General features: G+C 44.0%; 1 protein-coding gene across 1 annotated transcript; it reads right to left on the reverse strand.

Annotated features, from left to right (window-relative positions):
* Positions 1–13,671: 13,671 nt before the first annotated feature.
* On the reverse strand, positions 13,672–16,308 carry NR0B1 (nuclear receptor subfamily 0 group B member 1). Its single transcript, XM_069784875.1, has 2 exons — positions 15,353–16,308; positions 13,672–14,065 (listed from the first exon to the last, which is right to left on the reverse strand). Exons 1-2 carry the CDS (start codon positions 15,936–15,938, stop codon positions 13,821–13,823), a joined length of 831 nt encoding a protein of 276 aa, XP_069640976.1. The 5' UTR covers positions 15,939–16,308; the 3' UTR covers positions 13,672–13,820.
* Positions 16,309–18,939: the final 2,631 nt, after the last annotated feature.

Here is an 18,939-nt window from a genome sequence, read left to right on the forward strand (position 1 = left end):
GGGTGAATGTAGCAAAAGAAGAGGCATACAGCAGGTTATTACACAACCATGAAGTTCTCTGCTAATCAGTGTAAGGAGAGCACTGAAATTAGATATTTAGAGAATTTAGATTTCACTAACTTTTTTTTTATAAATCAACTGGGTAATTAAATGGAAAATAGCACAGTCAGATGGACTATGAAGATTGTTATTATTGTCTAAGTATTAATGTGCCATTGGAAACCTTAACACCACAGGTTTTAAACCAAATAATTTCTCTTGCTGTGGGACTTTGAGGAGTCTCTTCCAAGATTAGAATGCCTGAGAGAGGCCAAGGCAAGGCAATATATTGGCTAACTGGAAAATCATTAGCCAGGAAGAATATCCAATAGCAAATACTTTCCAAATGTGTCCAAACATTTCACCTGCCATTAGTGAATGAGATATCCAATGACAAAGGTGTACTACATAGGGAAATTCTGTTTCACAGAGAATTTCAAAATTGTCTTTGTTTTGAATTGGAATGAAACACAGCATTCTTCTACACAAGCTGCAAAAGAGTTCACTGGGGGGGGAAGAATGCTGTCTGTCAATCAATCCTGCTTCTTGCTACTTCATATTGGTACTCATCAAAGTTAAAATATAAAGTTAAAGACAAAACTAGACAAGCAATTTGAAAACAAAAATGGATCTCTTTTTTCAATGATATTGAGAAGGATGTTTAACTATTTAAAAAAACTCCATGGATTTCTTTTCAAATAAAATTCCTGTCAGAATGCACACAATTCTTGAAACTTCAATATCGATAGAACTGCACATTCTCAGCGGATTCAGCTTGTCCAACTGAGAAGCTCCATCTTAAGAAAGGTGGCCGCTAGGGCCTATATGTTGGGAAAAAACAAAAGTATCAGTTGGGGCACAGGCCTGTGCTACCTATAGATGCAGAAGACTTCATGCAGCTGGATTGCTGAATGGGCCCCCTACAAACATTTTACTCTGTGTAGCCCTGAAAAATACAGTAGATATACATCATGGTTTTGAATCTATTCTCCCTCTCTAGAGGCAGGGTATGATTTACATGGTGCTCCAAGTTATGAGGAAGAAAATGTATTAAACTTATTTGGAATCCTTTTTGGACACTTGTAGTCATTTGGAACGAAATCCTAGATATGCTGAATTTGCTGAGAGGCTCAATCATGATTTTTAAGTAGTCATGATTTCTTTCACCCGTCAGTGTCTATTTCAGCATTGCAAACTTGCATTTAGCCGCCTTAGTCGCTCAGATTCTCCCCTACAGACTAGAAGAGAATGATTTAATATTGTGAGGATAAAAGTGGAGATCCCAAAGCGTTATATATTTTTTCTTTGATTACGTGCTCTCACTTTCTTGCGATTTTACCCCTTTGTCCTCTCCTATTTGATTTTCTTGCTAAGCATCCATTGTAATAAAGTGCCATGTTCAATGGAGTTGCAGTGAGCGATTTAAATAATAGCAGGTGTAGATGTGTAGGAATTTTGATTGTAACGTGCTATTCTGAAGAACTCATGCATTTATAGTGCAGTATATTTCTGAAACCATTATGGCAATAAGCCAATCAGCTTAAATGCGCCAGGGGCATGGCTGCAAATGTATAGAGTTGATGGAATTCATTTCAGTCACTTATTCTTGAGGTAGGATTAGAGGAAATTTTGATCAGTTCATGCATCTCCAATTTGGCCTGCAGCTTTGAGCTCTGGCTACAGCAGAGCTCTCAAGCTGAGCACAGATGGGGCTGGATAGTATCTGGGTGAGAAGCTTCCAAAAAAATCTAAATCCTGCGATGTGTAGGTGTTGGTAACTCACTAGGCAGTATGCTTCCCTCAGGTCTGCTCCTTACATCCGTGCCTTTCACCATGGTAGCAAACACCAGCTTGCTTGAAGTATTTCCTTTGAAGATAAGAGATAAGATCAAGTTCCTTATCAGTTGAAAATCCTATTATATGTTCTCCAGTACTAGCCTTGATACCGTGTCTAGCTTCCAGCTCAAGCGATTCCATTATATTCTGTCTGCTTTTTCCCATTTCATTTTCAAAAGGAGCAAATTAGAACTGCTGTCAATATAAAACAGCTATGACTGCATTTTGCAGAGAATTAGTTGAGGCTACCTGTGTTAGAACAAAGGGGGTTTTGTTCCCGGTACTAGTCACGACCAACTGCAAAAGCTCACTTTTATACATATCTGTTGAGATAACTTCAGGACTGTTACTTTGTTAGTATAATCTCTGTAATCCCTTCAAATTACCCTGAGTCTTGCGGTTCAAGTCAAGCTTTGTTTTTCAAACTAGGACTTCAGTTGTGCTAGAGGACCTCAATTACAAGTTCAAGCTGCACTGCAGCTAGGAATACTTTCAGCGTGTTATGTAGGTAAATATAACATGACTTAGAATTTACCGTCCTATAAAGCATTTGCACACCCATTAGACAAACATTGAACAAGAACTAACAGGGACTGCTCTGGGACAGAGTAGAAAAGGCCATTCTTCAGGTGCTTGACAGCATGTCTTACCCATCGGTTTTAACACTACTTTGCAGTCTGGGATAGGTGGCTCTCAGCTCCACTTCTAGCACATTTGTTGCTTAGGAAACTCTGTTAAGCTCTTCAAACACGAAGGAGGTTTTTACTGAGTTCTCTCACGCCACAACTGTGCATGGAAGCTGGAAAGTGAGTTTGGTGCTCAGAAGCGATGCTGAAATACCGCTGGGGATGGGGGGTGGGCGATGCGGCACCATGGCTGTGTGAAATGTCGGTCATGCTGTGGGCCAAGTTCTGCTCAAGTTACTTCTCCTGCCTGTAGAAAAATCAGTGGTGTTGCATGAATGCATACTAAGGGTCTTGCCTTAGCCTGAAATCACTAACCTACTGACATTGCTTTGAAACGACACAGTGGATCATTGAATTTTTTCTGCTTCACATCGCTTGCAGGTAAAATGAGTTGGACAAAGTACAATGGAGGAGGGAAGAATGACACTGTGAAGTTACATGGAGGAACATTACTTTTATGAAGTGCTTAGGAATCAAAAGCTGCCTTTGCACACATTGACACACCATCATCACATCTCCTCAGTAACTCGCCCCCAAAACTAACAAATGTAGACAGGATGATAACTGATGTAATTTTGGTGATGAAATTATCTATGATCTACCAAAATTTATTCAAGAGATGTTGTCATCCTGCACTTTTTCAAAGAAATACAGAAAAAAAGTATTTTCTGTAGTGATGGGAGTGCATTTTGAAAGACGGGAGATAAACCAGCCTAACATGCAAATTATACCTGTAATAGAACAGCCATAGCTATTGTATATCACTAAAACAAAAGCACACGGGATATCAAATTTGTCTCAGAAGGCAGGTGGTTAGGAAGGGCTACCTCTTTTATTCTCTTGCAGCTGAGCTATTTTTTCAGTCTTACTGAGTTTTTGGTCACTGTAGTTACAAGACAAACTGAATGTGTGAGGTTCTCTTCTAAAAGCTCATCTGCGCACCCACAAAGGGGGTCAGAGAGACAATGGAGAGGGGGACCCCAACAAATACCCTGCCCAGCCACTGCCAGGTCCATCCCAGGAGCCATCAGCCCATCAAAGCCCAGAGGAGCACAGGGGCACAATAGCGGGCAGGGGGGAACCCCAACTGAAGACTCAACGGGAAGGGTATAAACCTGTCTGGGTCCTTCCCAGAGCTGCCCCAGCAAAGCCCCAGTCCCAGTATCCAGGCATGAAACCCGTCACCAGGAGGCACTGGGAGCAGCTCCCTGCATCACCTTTTCGACTAAGGGTGGTTGCTGTCTAGGGGTGGGACACGCTATGGGATGAGGGGGAAGAATATTTTAGGATTGCACAGGATTTACTATGGGGTGTTTAAGGGAGGAATCAGAGGCGAGAAAAAGGAAGGGATTTAGGCAGTTTGGGGAAGAACAAACGGAGGGGCCATTTGCATGTAAGCAAGGGATGGTCAATGCAGTTGTCTGGCCCTGCCCTGGATCATCACAGTCTGCCTGTCTACTTAAAGTCCACCTTCAGCTGCTTTCCAGTAAGGGGCTCTTTACCCTCTGCGTGTCTGTCTGGGGATCTGTGGTGCCAGCAACTGGAGCGGGGCTGCAGCCTTGGGAGCTCATAAATCCAGATGCCATCAGCTGGGGAGATGGAGTGAGCTGGACAGATCCACCTTGCGCCTACAGCTGTGTACTCCCACTAACGGTCCTCTGTCCCGCCCAGCCACCGAGGGGAGCAGGAGGAGGCCACTGGTGCTGCCTGTGTTTTGTGAACACCCCAAGCATCCGTCTGTGACCCGCATGGCCAGCTGTCTGTCTGTATTTGTATACGTGGGGTGCATGCGTGTGCCTGCTGGGAATACATTTTCAGCCTCACTACCAGTTGGACCTGGGGACACAGAGTGGCAGCAGCCTCACCCCCCTGAGCTGTCAGATCTGGCGTGATATACTTTATTATGATATAGTCGGAATTTCCAATTCCAAATTCCTCTAACAGAATGAACACCAGTTTTTAACAAGTCTGAAGCAGGTCTGCTGCTTAGCTTCCTGAACGCAGTTCTTCCCTTTGACAGGACAGATTTGTTTCACTTGTCGAAAGTAACATCTGCCCCAAGAGTCCACTGGTCACCATGATAGCCACGAGGTCCTCAATCAGTGCTGGCAACCATAACGTGCAGATTTAAAATTCCCCATTAAAACTACTCAAATACAACAATACATCTTAATACATCCTGCCATTTAAGTGTTAGATTGTGAAAGGTCAGACAGAGTTACAAATGGACAAAGGTTCTTCAAGGTACAAAGACTGCCTTGTACGTCTAACTTTCAAAACTCCATGTGTAAGCAGTGATTGCTCTTCCAAATTAATAACTAGGCACATTAATGAGGACTTGCTTAGATACACAAAATTTGTGTGATTGCATGTGCATATGACAGTATTGGAAAGTGTTGTTCAACAGGAATCACTGTGCTATACCAATATTAATATGCAAAATATTTTGAGGGAGGAAACTATTTAAACTAGGAAAAAATAATACTTCAATAGAGATCAAGAAAAAGAATCAGATTTCAAGGAAAACTGAAGGATGTCACAGAACATAATAGCTAAAAATGCTGACTTTCATGAAGCAGCATTGTAAGATATAGAAGATGATTAATATTCACTGTGCAGATTACTGGAAAAATCCATAGATGTTTAAAAGCCTTAATTGGCTATTCCAGTCTCAAGAGAGAGGGAAAATAAGCCTGTTATTGAAAAGTACATGAGCAAGAAAGAAAGCTTTTGATAATGTCAGCATGGATCCCAATCGCTCTTTCATGGGCATAAGGTGAATATTGATTAGTGTAATTCCCTTGCCTTTTGGGCTGTGCTGTTTTTACGTTTCTGTAAGGAAGTTCTGAAACAGGCTTCAGTTGGGGTCTTTTCCTTCTCCTTTCTTAGGATGCATATGAGCAGTATCTGCATTCTTCCCCAGCAATAGCAACGATATGCTACTACTGCCTTAGTTTTAACGAGTTTAATGTGCAGAAAAGCGCAGTGTTGCACAACGTCAGCAATTCTGCAGAGCAAAACGCTGATGGAAATGGCAGGCTGCTGTTAGAGGCAGCGATGGGGTTATGGGGAGCCCAGAGTCTCTGTGAAAGGAGTTGGTGAGGGTCTCTGCGAAAACACAGCAGCAACATCTGTGTTTCACTGAGCTCTCACGAGAGAAAGCATTCTGGATGCTTTTTATTACAGGCTTTTGATGAAACTGAGATGGCACCATTGAATATTTCCAAGATTAGAAATGTTAACGTTTCCTTCACCACATTTGGGAGCTGCTTTTGACAGAGCATGGCATAGCAGCCACAGAAAGACCTGCTGTGTTGCAGATTTTGCCAGGCTCTATAGCAGCCATCATATGCTCCTTTAATCTTTCTGCTTTCTTTCTATTTTATTTCATTTTTCCTCTGCTCCAGCAAAATTTCTGATGTATAAAAGCCTGTATTATTTGTGAAGTAAAAGGTCTGCAATAATGATAGTGTTTAACTTTTGATGTAAAGCATTCTTCTTTGGGCATGTTGCAAACAAGATTAGTGGCTTTCCTTTCATATTCTCTGCATACTAATTCCAGCAGAACTGCTACGTTACACAAGCACTTGGTTCCTTTTCCTCTTTTCTTTCCCTTCTATTGTTTAAGACAGTTTAAAGAAGTAAATTAAAATCCACTGGTAAGTGGAACCTGTTTCTCTCAGGAAAACATAATAATGGTCATTGAGACAATGGCACATGCTGATATTGTAATGAACTGATGCAATGCACCGCATTTCATAGACTCAAGGCAATTAGGCACTCAAAATTACACATCCACCGAGTTTCCCCACTGTCACGGTTTAACCCCAGCCGGCAGCTCAGCCCCACGCAGCCGCTCACTTACTTCCCCCCCCCAGTGGGATGGGGGAGAGAATCAGAAGGGTAAAAGTGAGAAAACTCGCAGGTTGAGATAAAGACAGTTAACTAAGTAAAGCAAAAGCCGCACACACAAGCAAAGCAAATGCGGGAATCCATTCCCCACTTCCCACGGGCAGGCAGGAGTTCGTCCATCTCCGGGACAGCAGGGCTCCAGCACACCCAACAGGGACTTGGGAAGACAAACGCCATCGCTCCCAATGTCCCCCCGTCCTTCTTCTTCCCCAGCTTTATGTGCTGAGCATGACGTCCCGTGGTCTGGGATATCCCTGGGGTCAGTCGGGGTCAGCTGTCCCGGCTGTGTCCCCTCCAACTCCTTGTGCCCCCCCCAGCCTCCTCACTGGAGCAGAAAAAAAGCCCTTGAGGAGCAGAAGAGCCCTTGGCTCTGGGTAAGCACCGCTCAGCAGTAACCAAAACATCCCTCGGTTATCAACACTGTTTTCAGCACAAATCCAAAACAGAGCCCAATACCAGCTACTGTGAGGAAAATTAACTCAATCCCAGCCAAAACCAGCACACCCACCCACACTGACAGTTTAAGAACAGTCCCTCTAGGGTATTTCTAACTGTTTAGATTAGTCGAGTTTTAAAATTTCACAAGTGTCAAGACCACCTTGAAAAAAGAAAGTCCAAGAGATACTTCAAATATATCTGCATTTAACATCAAGTACTACAACCACAAGATTAGAAAAGTGTTCTGCTTTACCAAAATGGTAATGAAAGAATTCAGGCAAGTAGCTTTCCACAAAATTTAAGATGAATAGCCTTCAAATATGCAAGGGTCTTCTGCCACAAAGTTTATCTGTGTGGCTGGTGAATAAATTAAGAAAATGAGGGATTATATTACAATACAGAAGGGTCAGCTTAGATGCCCAGACAACTTTCAAATTTTAAGGGTATTAACACAGAAATAGACTGAATGGGGGTGTCTTAGAGACCTCATCACTGAAACTTTTAAAGACAGGTTAGATAAGCTCTTGTCAGGTATAACATGGTATATAATTCATCCTGTCAGGACAGGAGGATGGATTAGATGATCACCCGAAATCCCTTCCAGCCATACACCTACTTAGAAGAACAGAATATATACCCACTATAATTTATAACCTGTTTTAGCTTTTCTGCTTCTCTTCATATCTTTTTTTCTTGTCACCTTTACTGTTCTGTACTAAAATAACTGATGGAAAAAGGGTTTCTTTGTTCAATTACCCTTCTATGGTTGTCCAGCTCAATGACCTAACTGGAAGAAATCAGAACTTACTTTCAGCCCACATACCTGATGACCTTCCTATGAAAATCAAAGCACCGTGAGGCAGGGAGGAAGAGAACCAAGAGAGGAAACTGCTGGCATACACGCTGTGGTTTCACCCCAGAGCAGAGCTGGGGTGTGTATTCAGGCACAGGAGGGCACAGCTCTTCCAACTGAGCCAGACTCTCAACGTCTGAGCTGTTTCTGAGCAGAATTTCTAGATAGAGTAACTAGTTCCAGCTGATTCCCGTTAAGTGCCTTAAAGTTCAGCTGCATGATCCACTTAACCTTAATTTAAAGAGTTACTCCATGTTAACTGGGTTGTGATAATTTGTCCACAGCAAATGTCAGTGAAAGTTTTCTATTCACAACTCAAATATCTCAGAAGTGATAGAAAGAAACTGCAAATCAGTTTAAAAGTGATAACTTCTTGAGCTTTGGGACTCTTTTGTCAGAGCCCACTCAGCTGTCATTCTTACATCCCTCCACTTCAGCACTGTTTAGCTTGTCTGGAAATTAGATAGAAATAACATACACGTTACAGGTCATAAATGCTCCCTCAGTCATTTCACCTTGTTTTGGAACAGCTGATGTTCCCAGCTCAGATCCCACCTGCAACAGGATTTTGCTCTCTTTACCTTATTGGAGAGTCAATTGATTGAGAAGCAGGGTTTCTACCTAATCATTCCAGACATTAGAAATGCAACACTGCTCCCCAGCTTTCCAGAAATCCTCCCTAAAGATCACATCCAGCTCTGGTTCACCAGGACACCAGAGTTCTTGACAAAGTAGTAGCACACTGGATGACTGCCTGCTAAGTTGCAAACTTTTGAACAGAGAGTCATGTCTGTTCCTATGGCTTCCTGACCCAGTAAAGAACAGATGGGAAAAGACAAAAAAAAAAAAAAAAAAAAAAGAGAAGGGAAAAAAAAAGCATCCTTATTCCAGTACTGATCATTTTGGTCATTTGGTCACTGAGTCCTAACTGCTCATTTCAGTTTCAAAAATAAGAAAAAGATCTGTCAACTGAGACAAAATAAACTGGATTCTCTCTTTCTTTGAGAAATGGATTCATTTTCTTTGGCTAATTCTTATTTAAAGATGGCAGATATTAGTTGTGTACTTAAAACCTGGAGCAGCAGGCCTGCTAACTCCTAGCATGAACATTGCTATGTGTAGAAAAGTTTCTTTCTAAATACCTCTCTTCTACTCCTGTAGGCTTTACTGACTTTTTTGTTCTTTCTTTTAACCCAGCCCCATTAGAAAAAGAAGATATGAATTGTCCTGCTATATTTTGCTACTCATATGTACCTGAGTAGGGACATGTGTCTATGTGAGAAGCTGGACTACAGTCTCAGCTGAGAGAAGACAACTAATGCTTTGCCAGAAGTGACTCCAAAGGCTCCAGGTTTCACGTTGCCAAACTGTAGTGATTGATAGGTCAGTGTATAACCTGAATCTAGCCTTATTCTGCAAAGTACAAATCAATGACACCACCGTAAAAGAGGTACACTGGGATCCAGCGCCATTGGGAGGTCTTTGTGCCTCTCCACCCGCTCCAGGCAGAGCCTAGATGCCCCGACTAGACTGCATGTCAACTTTTCAGACAGCTCAGTTTAAGCAAGGTGAAATTCATCCTATGCGACAAAACGATGAGTGGTTATATAAAATGAAAGGACAAGTTCTCTTTTCTGAACCTGAAACTAGTGTAATTTTCCTTATATAACCTAAGTACACACCGAAGAAAAGGTGTCTGTATATCATGTGTGCTTGTATAAGCACTCCTGTGGTTATTTACCTACATCTAGGCAGGGTGTCAATATCTAAAAGAAGTTGAGCCAATTTCATTGCTGACATAAGCAGTGAAATGACTACTGATTTATATCAAGAACGTGAACGGTTTGTGGATTTGCGTACAGTGCCAACTAACAAGTTATAGCCCTGTGACCTCACAGTGCTTGTTGATTTAAGGACATTTTTGTCAAAGTTCCTCTGTCAGTCTCGAGTTGTTTTGGCTATTGAATCTTACTTGTGTACATTTTGGATTTAAAATACTAGACTTCCATAATTTAAAACAAACGTTAAAGAGTGCAAAGTTAATATGTATGCGCAGATCTCAAGCTGCATCTCAAAATTTCAAAATGTCTTGATATAACACTTGCTTACACTGTTTGGGATGTTTTTCAATGAAAGAAAAACAGCCCCCCCCACTGGCTTTCTGACATTTTGTTTTATTTTGGTTTATTTTGTCTTATTTTATTTTATTATTGTATTATTTTAATTTTTGCCATATATTGCAATTCCCAGAAGGTCCACTAGAGGAATAAATTCTGTCTTTGAAGAGAAATGAAAATGACTGACAGTATAATAAATTCAAGCCAGTATATGAGGTCACATCAAAACAAGAAAATTTAAGTTGCAGAACCCCTCCTTTGGGAGCAAAGTTACTGTTTATTAGGCATTAACAGCATTCACAGTCTATCCACAACAGCAAACTGCTGCAAAGTTTAAAATAAACTGTTAGAAAGACTACCCAAACAAAGGTTATATGTTAAACTTGGAAAAGTGAGATTATAAATGAATGCCACGCTTTTTCTTATCTAAAAGAAACACTCATAACCACATTAACTAAAAAATGCGAGTTTGTTTCTGTATTATCCTTTCTCAGATCTCTTCAGAGGGAAGGATATCGCGCAGCGGTAACCACTGCCGAATGGTGCTTTGTGATTAGAAGCCAGTGCCTGGACTGCCGGCGTGGCGGTCCTGACCACAAGCGACGGGCATCTACGCTGGGGTGGGATGGGAATGGCTTTTTGTACAGCACCGCTTCTATCTATCTGGGACAGTCACTGTGGGGATTGCAGGATTAAATGGCTTGGGAGGCTGCTCTTAAGTTAAAACATCTCTTAACATCCTGGAGGGCTGAAAAAACCCCGTGCTCTTGAGAAGATTCATGCCCAGAATGCCAGGGATAGAGAGCAGAGAAAATGCTTAAAAATCCTCAGAAGCCATGTTAATATCTGAACTGGAAAACGGTCTTTGCCAGTGGAAAACAGTGGAAAACTGTGCTGTAGAGCTCCCAGCATCAAAGGTCTGGGGCAACAGAGTAGTTTTGCTTACTTCTGCTCGCAAAGACCGAGCAGCTCGCTCGTCACAGCTGCCACTGTGGCCCCTTCTTCAGCAGAGGCACTGGTGGAGAAGAGAACAGGCCACCCGGACCGGTTGGTGAGGATGCCCGTGTCCTCTGCTGGGTCAGCTCCTGGGTTAGGTTCTTCCCTGCTCTGCAATATTTTCTGGACTTGACACAGAGTCCTCCCACAGGCACCCTTTTGCCCAAAGTCTGCCTCGTCTTGCGAGTGACAATCTCTCTCTGCCTGCTTCCAGTCAGCTCTTGGCACATTGTCCCCACACTAAAATCAGACCCTTCCCCACTCTCTTCCAGAACCATACTAGTCTCTTCTCTCCCGTTCCTGCATGGATCTCCAAGCCTTCAGCTTGGTTCCTCCTACAAGTCTGTTTTTAATTTCTTGTTTTGTCATTCCTGTTCCTCTGACCTATGAAGAGACACATCTTTTGCCAGTTCTCTGCGGAAAGCCTTGATAAAATGGTTTTCCCATTCAGATTTCCTACTTACTGTTCCCAGGTGCTTCCATTTGAATAGACAACAGCTAAATGACTAACAGTATTGCTGGTCCAAGAAAAATATGAGTACAGCAAGTTCAAGGTGGATTCATTGCGCACAGAAGCAACATTTCTCATGACAACCTTCAGAAAATTGAGCAGAATACAGAATTTGTTCAGATATCAAACCTAGAGATGTAAGCAGGTCCACCTGAGTCATGAAAACTTTTGTATTTAGTGGCACAATAGATCCAAACTGTCTCAAAGTGACTCTTCAGCTGAAAATCCTTGCCTGTGACCAAGGTTCAGCTATTACAATTCATTGTTAGGAGTACTCCCACAAAGTCTCTTCTGCCACTCAGCAGAAAAGTCTGAACGCTAGTGTGCATATTAACAAATTCTCAGTGGAGATGAAGTTGTTTTAATCTGAGGCTGTTGAATTTTTTTTTAGTCTTTACCACAGATTCATCTTCTGCCATTAACCACTACTTAAAAAGTTTTATCATCGTGCTTTGTGCTTTTGTGAAGAGCTTTCTTTGTCAGCATCCTTGAAACTGACATCCTAACTATTGTAAGCTTATATGCTGTTCACAGAGGGAAACATATACATATATTTATGTTACAGAGATGTTAGATAAGCTCAGAAGCTATTGTAAACTCATGAAACATTTATACATACACAGTAAATATTCTCTATATGTTTATCTTTGCTATGTATGTTTACATGCATGTGTGTGTACATATAAAGGCATCAACATAAAGACTAAGCCTGCTGTATTATGGTCTGAACTGGTCTGAAGTCTGGACTGGTAGTGAAGAGCATGTTACTTACATACTTTTTGTTCTTTGGCATTTTTGGGGAGCTCCTCAGGGCATGCAGGCCTACCCAGTTATGTGAGCACCAGAGTGTGCATACCATTGCTTTTCAGGATGGAGGTTGTGTTTCTTGCTTTGTTTTGTTTGCTCAGTGACAGTATCCTAGCCCATGATGAGATTTTTATTGCCATAGCAATCCAGATCTGTGATACTACTTATGGGTGAACTTGTCCCCCTAGGAATGGTTGGCTGCCTCTCCAAAGGTAGGGCAGGTACAAGATAACAAGTGTCCCCCCTGCTCCTTACCTGAGTGTAAGAGCTGTGATTATCCTTTGCGCAAGGTGGCAGCAAAAGAAAGCTCTTCAAACGCGTTCCTCTCTTCCCCACACACCTCCTATTAAGGAGAGTAACTGCCTCAACTTTTATTAATTGTGTTTTAAAAACCACCTCCTATTGCTAGTGGTTAATGTATACGTGAACGATACATAGAGTTGCTGGTAACTTTTACTTCAGGAACACTGTCACACTTCTCTCTCCATTTTTTACCAATATTCCCCAGGGGAAAGGCTAGAAAACTGCACACAGAGAAAGGAAAACCATGAGAGAAATCTCCCTTAAATCACTGATTTTCCCTTTTAAAATAGAACTTTTTTCAATACAAACAACTGCTTTGGGAGAAAGGATCAAGGCCAAGACAAAACAAAACAAAGAAAAAAGAATGTGTAAGCTTGATGCTTAATTAAGACATCTTCATGCTAGCTGACAAATTCTGATGGATGTGCCAGCAGTACACCATGTTTCAGCATAATAATTTTGTATTTCTGTAGGAATAAAGTAGCCTGAAGAATCTGGCTTTCAAAATCCTACCTAGCAATTACCCTAGACGAAAAGCAAAGAAAAACACGGAGTGCATATCAGCAGTTCTTCTGACCCCGTTAAGCATCTGCTGTTTGGATATTTTTAGAGGTGTTTTTGTTTGTTTGCTCTTTTGGGGAATAGAGTTACTGTCCTCTCCTGGAGCCCAATGTGTGCGGAATGGAATGTTTTACTCCCAGTGTTACAACTCGGCCAAGCTACTTTAAGTCTCAAAATATTCCTAACACATTTTCCCCATGCAGAAGAAAGCCTTAGGTGAATATTTTAATGTTCTTTATAGACTTCAACTCTGTTAAAGTCAATAGAAGTAGTTCACTGACTGCAGTAAGCCTTTGACAGAGCCAGTATCCGAACTATGAGCAGAACTGACTATGGTACCCTATTTTAATATTACTGAAATACGTGAAGTAAATGGCTTGTTCTTTCCCCCTTCTGTATGCCAACTATGTTTAAAATGTAAACCTAGACTGCTGCTTATTTTGAAAAAGCAGCGATTACTCACCTTGAAAGTACAATATCGTAAGCGTGATCTTTATTCAGAGACACGGTAAAAGAACAGCCAGTTGACTTTGGATGTGAGCATTCTCCACAACCGTAAAGCTTGCTTTGATGACTGTTATCTTATTCCAAAACCACTGTGTTAAATAAAAATTAATTTCAGAACTCAAACAATATTTTATTATGGAATACAAAAATACTATCTATGTAAAAACAATAAGTTAGTTTATTTACAGTACTTTACACTATTCTGCTCTAGGGCTTCCTTTGCATTGGATTTATTTTCATTATTTTACATGCCTTTATAATTTTGCACAAAGCATTTCCAAAAGCATGTCATCCATGTTCACTGCTCCAATGATGGGCCTAAAGAATAGTTCGGCAATCACATTAGCATTAATAGATCTTAACAAGGATAGAACAACATTCAGCTTGGCAAATCTGGCTTCATCACCTCTGTGAATGAGTCTGACATGTTCATTTAGAGCTTGTTGTGCTTCCCTCTGCAGTCCTTCAATGTACTGTGTACACTGCAGTCCAGGTAGATCTGAAAAGAAAAATAAATTATTTTGCTTACTTAGGTTTTGTCTACAAAATAACAGTCTTCTTACAGAACAACTACTAACAGCTTACAGATAGTATTTATCACTCAAGGAATGAAACAAATGAAATGGCTAGAGGACTTCTTGTACGTTGAATCAACACGCCAAGTTCTACAGGGCACTTCAAAATCTTATCATGTTGGTGTTCTGGACGTTCAATAATACTCCACTACACAAACTTGAAATACAATGTTTGCCAACATTCACTTAAGTGTTAAATAGATTAGCTGATAAAACAAAAACTTTGATTGAAGAATGTTCTCCGAGACACCTGTAGAGTGACATATGCGATCTGTAAACAGCGGGGAAGACAATAAAAATAACTCGTTAACTTGTTCACTCCTACAAAATGCATCATTCACATTTGAGGCATCTTTTGGCAGCTGTTTCTGAGCAGCTCCAGATTACAGGTGGCAGGCAGCATTAACTCCAGTGTACCACAGAAAGTTTCCTGGTCAACCACAGTAAGGGTACGGAAGGACAGAGCGCGCAGGATTTCCCCTTTTCAGTCTAACCACCAGTTTGACAGTGGGAGCACATGAAGAGCCACGTCCCACTTCCACGCGGTAGCGGCACATTTCGGAATTGCCGTATCTAACCCGCCGGCTACCTTTCAGGCAGGTCACCGACACGGCCATCAATCCCTTGGCAGAGCTGCACCTGTGGAAATCTCCACAAAGAGAGTCGATGGCTAAAACCAAAAAAACCCATCATAAATGCTACAAACAGCACTTTGTTCCCGGAGCCCTGCCTTGCTCGCTTTCCACGGCGGGCAGACCTCCCGGGCACAGCACGCTGAGACCCGCCACAGACGGTCACCGTGTCCGCCCCCCCCCCCCGGCCTCTGAGGAGACGCCGCCAGGCGCCCCGCTGGGAAACGAGCCGGGAACCGCTCCTGACTCCTAACTTTCCCTACGCGACTGCCTGGGGTTTGTTTCGTTCGCCGAAAACCTCTGCGGAAGGCGCCGGGACCCCCGACCTAGCCGCAGCCGGACGCCCTCCAGGCGGTAACGGCAGGCGGCGGGGGGGGGCGGCCGCTAACGGCTCGCTGCCGGCCCTGAAGAAGGCACAGCGGGTGAAACCTTCCTCCGCGTCCCCCTCCTCCGCCACCTCTTTCCCCCTGAGGAAAAGCCGCGGGTCCGCCGCGTTTCGCTGGGGATACGGGCGGGCTCTCCCCGTCAGCCCGCTCGCCGCCCGTGAGAGAGAGACCCCCGCCCCGCCCGGTCACTCACCCGGGTTGAAGAGCACCGTCCCCTTGAGGTAAGCGTACTCTTTGGTGCTGATATCCAGGCTCCAGCACTTGGCCAGGAAGCCCTTGATAGCCTGAATCTCGCCGGCCGAGGGCAGGTGGGGGCCGCCGGGGCCGTGGTGAGGCCGGCCCGGCGCCGGTCCCCTCGGCGGGGTCTGCTCGCCCTGCCGCCGGGTGGTGAGGATCCGCTGCAGCATGCTGGGCTCGGCGCTCTCCACCGTCTCGAAGTGCACCCGCTCCTGCGCCAGCCCCAGCACCAGCAGGGGCGCCCAGCAGCTGCGGACCAGCAGGAGCTGCTCGTCCAGGGGCAGCTCTTGGAAGCAGGGCACGTTCTGGACGAAGCGCAGAGTCTTCACCAGCACGGCCGAGGCCGCCTTGCACGCCACCTGCGGGCTCTTCAGGGCCACCCGCCGCCGCGACCCGCAGGGGCAGCCGCCGGCCGCCTGCCCCCGCCTCGGCCCCTGCCACGCCGGCCAGGCCGCCCGCTCCTCGCTCCTCAGGATGTTGTAGAGGATGCTGCTGTGCCGCCTGCTCCCCGCGCAGCACCGGCAGCGCTCCACGCACGCCATGGCACCCCGGGGTGGAAGCCGCGGCCGGTCGGTCGGCTCGGAGGGGCGGCAGCGGTCCCCGCCGCCTCGGCCCGCTGGGAGACGCGCACTGCTCGCCCTCTGCCCGGCTCGTAACTAATTTATAGCCGGCGGCTGTGCGTGCGTGTGTGTGTGTGTGTGTGTGTGTGTGCAGCCGCAGGGGCTGTACCAGCGGTTCAAAGGGGCAGACACTCTTTACTGGCTGGAAAAGGGGGGGGGGAATAGAGAAAAAAAAAAAAAGAAAACCCTCCTCCTTTCCTGAGACAGCGATGCCTAGAGGGAGCCGGCGAGCCGGCCGCCCCCGTCTATCGTCTGCGGCGCGCTGAGCGGCCAAACGCCCCCCTCCTCGCCCGGCCCTCTCTCCCCCTCTCCTTCTCGCCCCGTCTCTCCCCCTTACTTCTCCCCCCTTCCTTCTCGCCCCTTCTCTCCCCCTCCGGCCGGTTTTCTGTTATCCCGAGCTTTTTTGAGCAGGGCAGGGTGGGATGAGGAAGGCGGCTCACGCCGCCTTCCCCTCTTGCCCTCCGCCCTCGCCCCCTGAGAGCCCCGCGGGGCCTCGTCGCAAAATGGCGGCCGGCGTGCTGCCGAGCGGTCTGAGGCGGGAGAAGGAGAAGGTGTATTGAGGGGAGGGAGGGCGGAATTGGCCCGAGGAATGTAATTCCCGCTGGAGGGGAAAGAGGAGATGCCGCTAATGATGCCAAGGGCTTTTACATGTGCCTGTCCTAAGGAGTGCTGCCCCGTGCGCCTAATTAACACCTTAGTGCTGCTGTGTGGGGAGGGAGAAGCAGACATGTTCCTGCCCAAACCAGGGTGGCTCTGTGAGTTTGGGGGGCAAGCAAGGCTCCGTCAGGGTGTCGTGGGGCTTGTGCCTCTGCAGCCTCTATGTGGGTCCCCCATGAAACCATCCCCTGTGAATAATTCCCTTCCTCTGCTTTGCAATGCATGGCTCATCTTTCTGATCTTACGTTGTTCCATCCATTGGTTTAAAAAATTTTGATTTTCCTTTCAGGCTCCGCTTGTCCTGAAGTGAATCTTTCCTTCTAGACTCAGATACCTACTTTTCTGAGACCCATCTTCTCCGAGTGGGATATGTACTCCAAAGCAAGGAAATAATCCTTTCAGGCTTGATGTTTACACCGGAGGGATACGGGAATAGTGATTGTCCAAATGTGATTTTACTCTTGAATGAAAAATAAGCACATTTACTTTCTCAATTGGCCTAACTAAAAGTAGGTGCAGCAGAGAAGAGTACTTAATGGCTACAGAAAGTAAAGAGTTACTTCTGTGTGCTGCATGCGGGTTAAAACAGAAACATTTTACACTTCATGTGATCTGGAAGAACTTTGGCACAGATTTAGAGAAAGCAGCCAGTTGCAAGCAACCTTCTGTACCTGCTCCATCACTATTTGCTACCAAGGGATGTCTAAATGACCCCTGGAAAGCCACATTTTCTTTCAATAAAAGTATGCATGTTTTTTAAGCAAATATCATTGAGTGCTTTGGATTTCTTAGAAACAGAATGACTTCAGGCTGAATCTCAGCAATTTCTTTTCCCTGTGAAGTCAGTCCCACCCTATCAGCTTACATAGGTATATAGTCCTTTATCTCCAAGTATTTCTTCACAATTGGACTCAGAAGGGCTATTCTTTACAAACAGCACAAAAGGCACTTTTATATAAAGCACTGGTGAGTTATCTGCCTCAAGTAAACCTTGTTTTCCAAATGCAGGTTTTACCTATGAAATGCCTTTTTCCACAGACCCAAATATGATAAAGCCCTTTATTGGCTTTGCAGTAGGGGAGAACTGTTATACTGCATCAGTGAAGTGATGTCTACAGTTTGCAGACAGGTCAGTTGGGTCCCTGGAGTAGCAATGACACTTCACCGAACATCCTTTAAGAAAAAAAAAAGCTTAGAATTCCAAAAGAAATTTAATAATATCAAGTGTTACCAAATTTTTCATTTGAAAGGTATCGCTGGTAATGGGAAAACACTCATTTACTTCTCTAGAACATTTCCTTGCCATTCTCTGTTGTTCCCTGTTGTATTCATCAGTGTTTTCTGAACATTGTTACGTTGGGATTTTAGAGGGTTTCTTCTTACCTTTTTAGTCTTCTTCCTTCTTCTTAGTTTTTTTGTGGGTTTGCTGGTGGGTTTTGTTTTGGGGGTTTTTTTGGGGGGGGGGATTCCACTAACTTCAGAGATAAATCTTGCCAAGTTTTAGAAAATGAGTATCCCTAAGCTTTTAGTTGGTTTGACTAGCACTTCTCCCATGAGGTACATATTACTAGACTGACTGTGGAATCTAACTGTGGTTTTTATGAGTTTGTGACTTGGAAGGTATCTATGGGAAAGCGTACAGTCAAGACTCGGATCATTGCCCTTGCAGTTTCGACCTTGGACTCCGATTGTGGGAACATTCTGCTTCTTATGGGAGGATGCTGCTTACACAGGGCCATAGACACAGGCGATATTTAGCTTTTATACCAGGTCTACAATAGAAATTTTTCCTGATGTAGCTATATTGGTTGCAGGTGTTTAATTTTTCAAGGCATTTTTCTTTCAACCAGATCTCAAATGTAGATGCAGTTCTACTGTCCTATACTGATTTTGCTGACACAGTTTATTTTCTAAACCAACTTACACAGAAGGGCTTTGTCTTTGATAACTATGTCAACGTGGGTATCCCATACTGAAACTGAAACTTGATTTACTATGCAGTGCCAGAAATTACATCACTGTAGTTATAAGTGTACCTCCTTTTCTCATGAGTGCATGTAACCACTCATTTCTCTCTTTCTAACTCTTCATATATCTTAGTGTATCCTAATGTACATGGCATTTTTTTCAGGGTAGATCATCCCTTTCCCAGCTAAAACATGAAGAATGTCCTAGAAATACTTATTAGTGTTTTTCACATTGAAGTTTAGCAATTTGAACAGTCTTTATTTTCAAGTCTGAGTTCTGCCTGACCATAGCAGTCAAG

This window comes from Haliaeetus albicilla, chromosome 6, assembly GCF_947461875.1.
Source record: "Haliaeetus albicilla chromosome 6, bHalAlb1.1, whole genome shotgun sequence".
NCBI lineage: Eukaryota > Metazoa > Chordata > Aves > Accipitriformes > Accipitridae > Haliaeetus > Haliaeetus albicilla.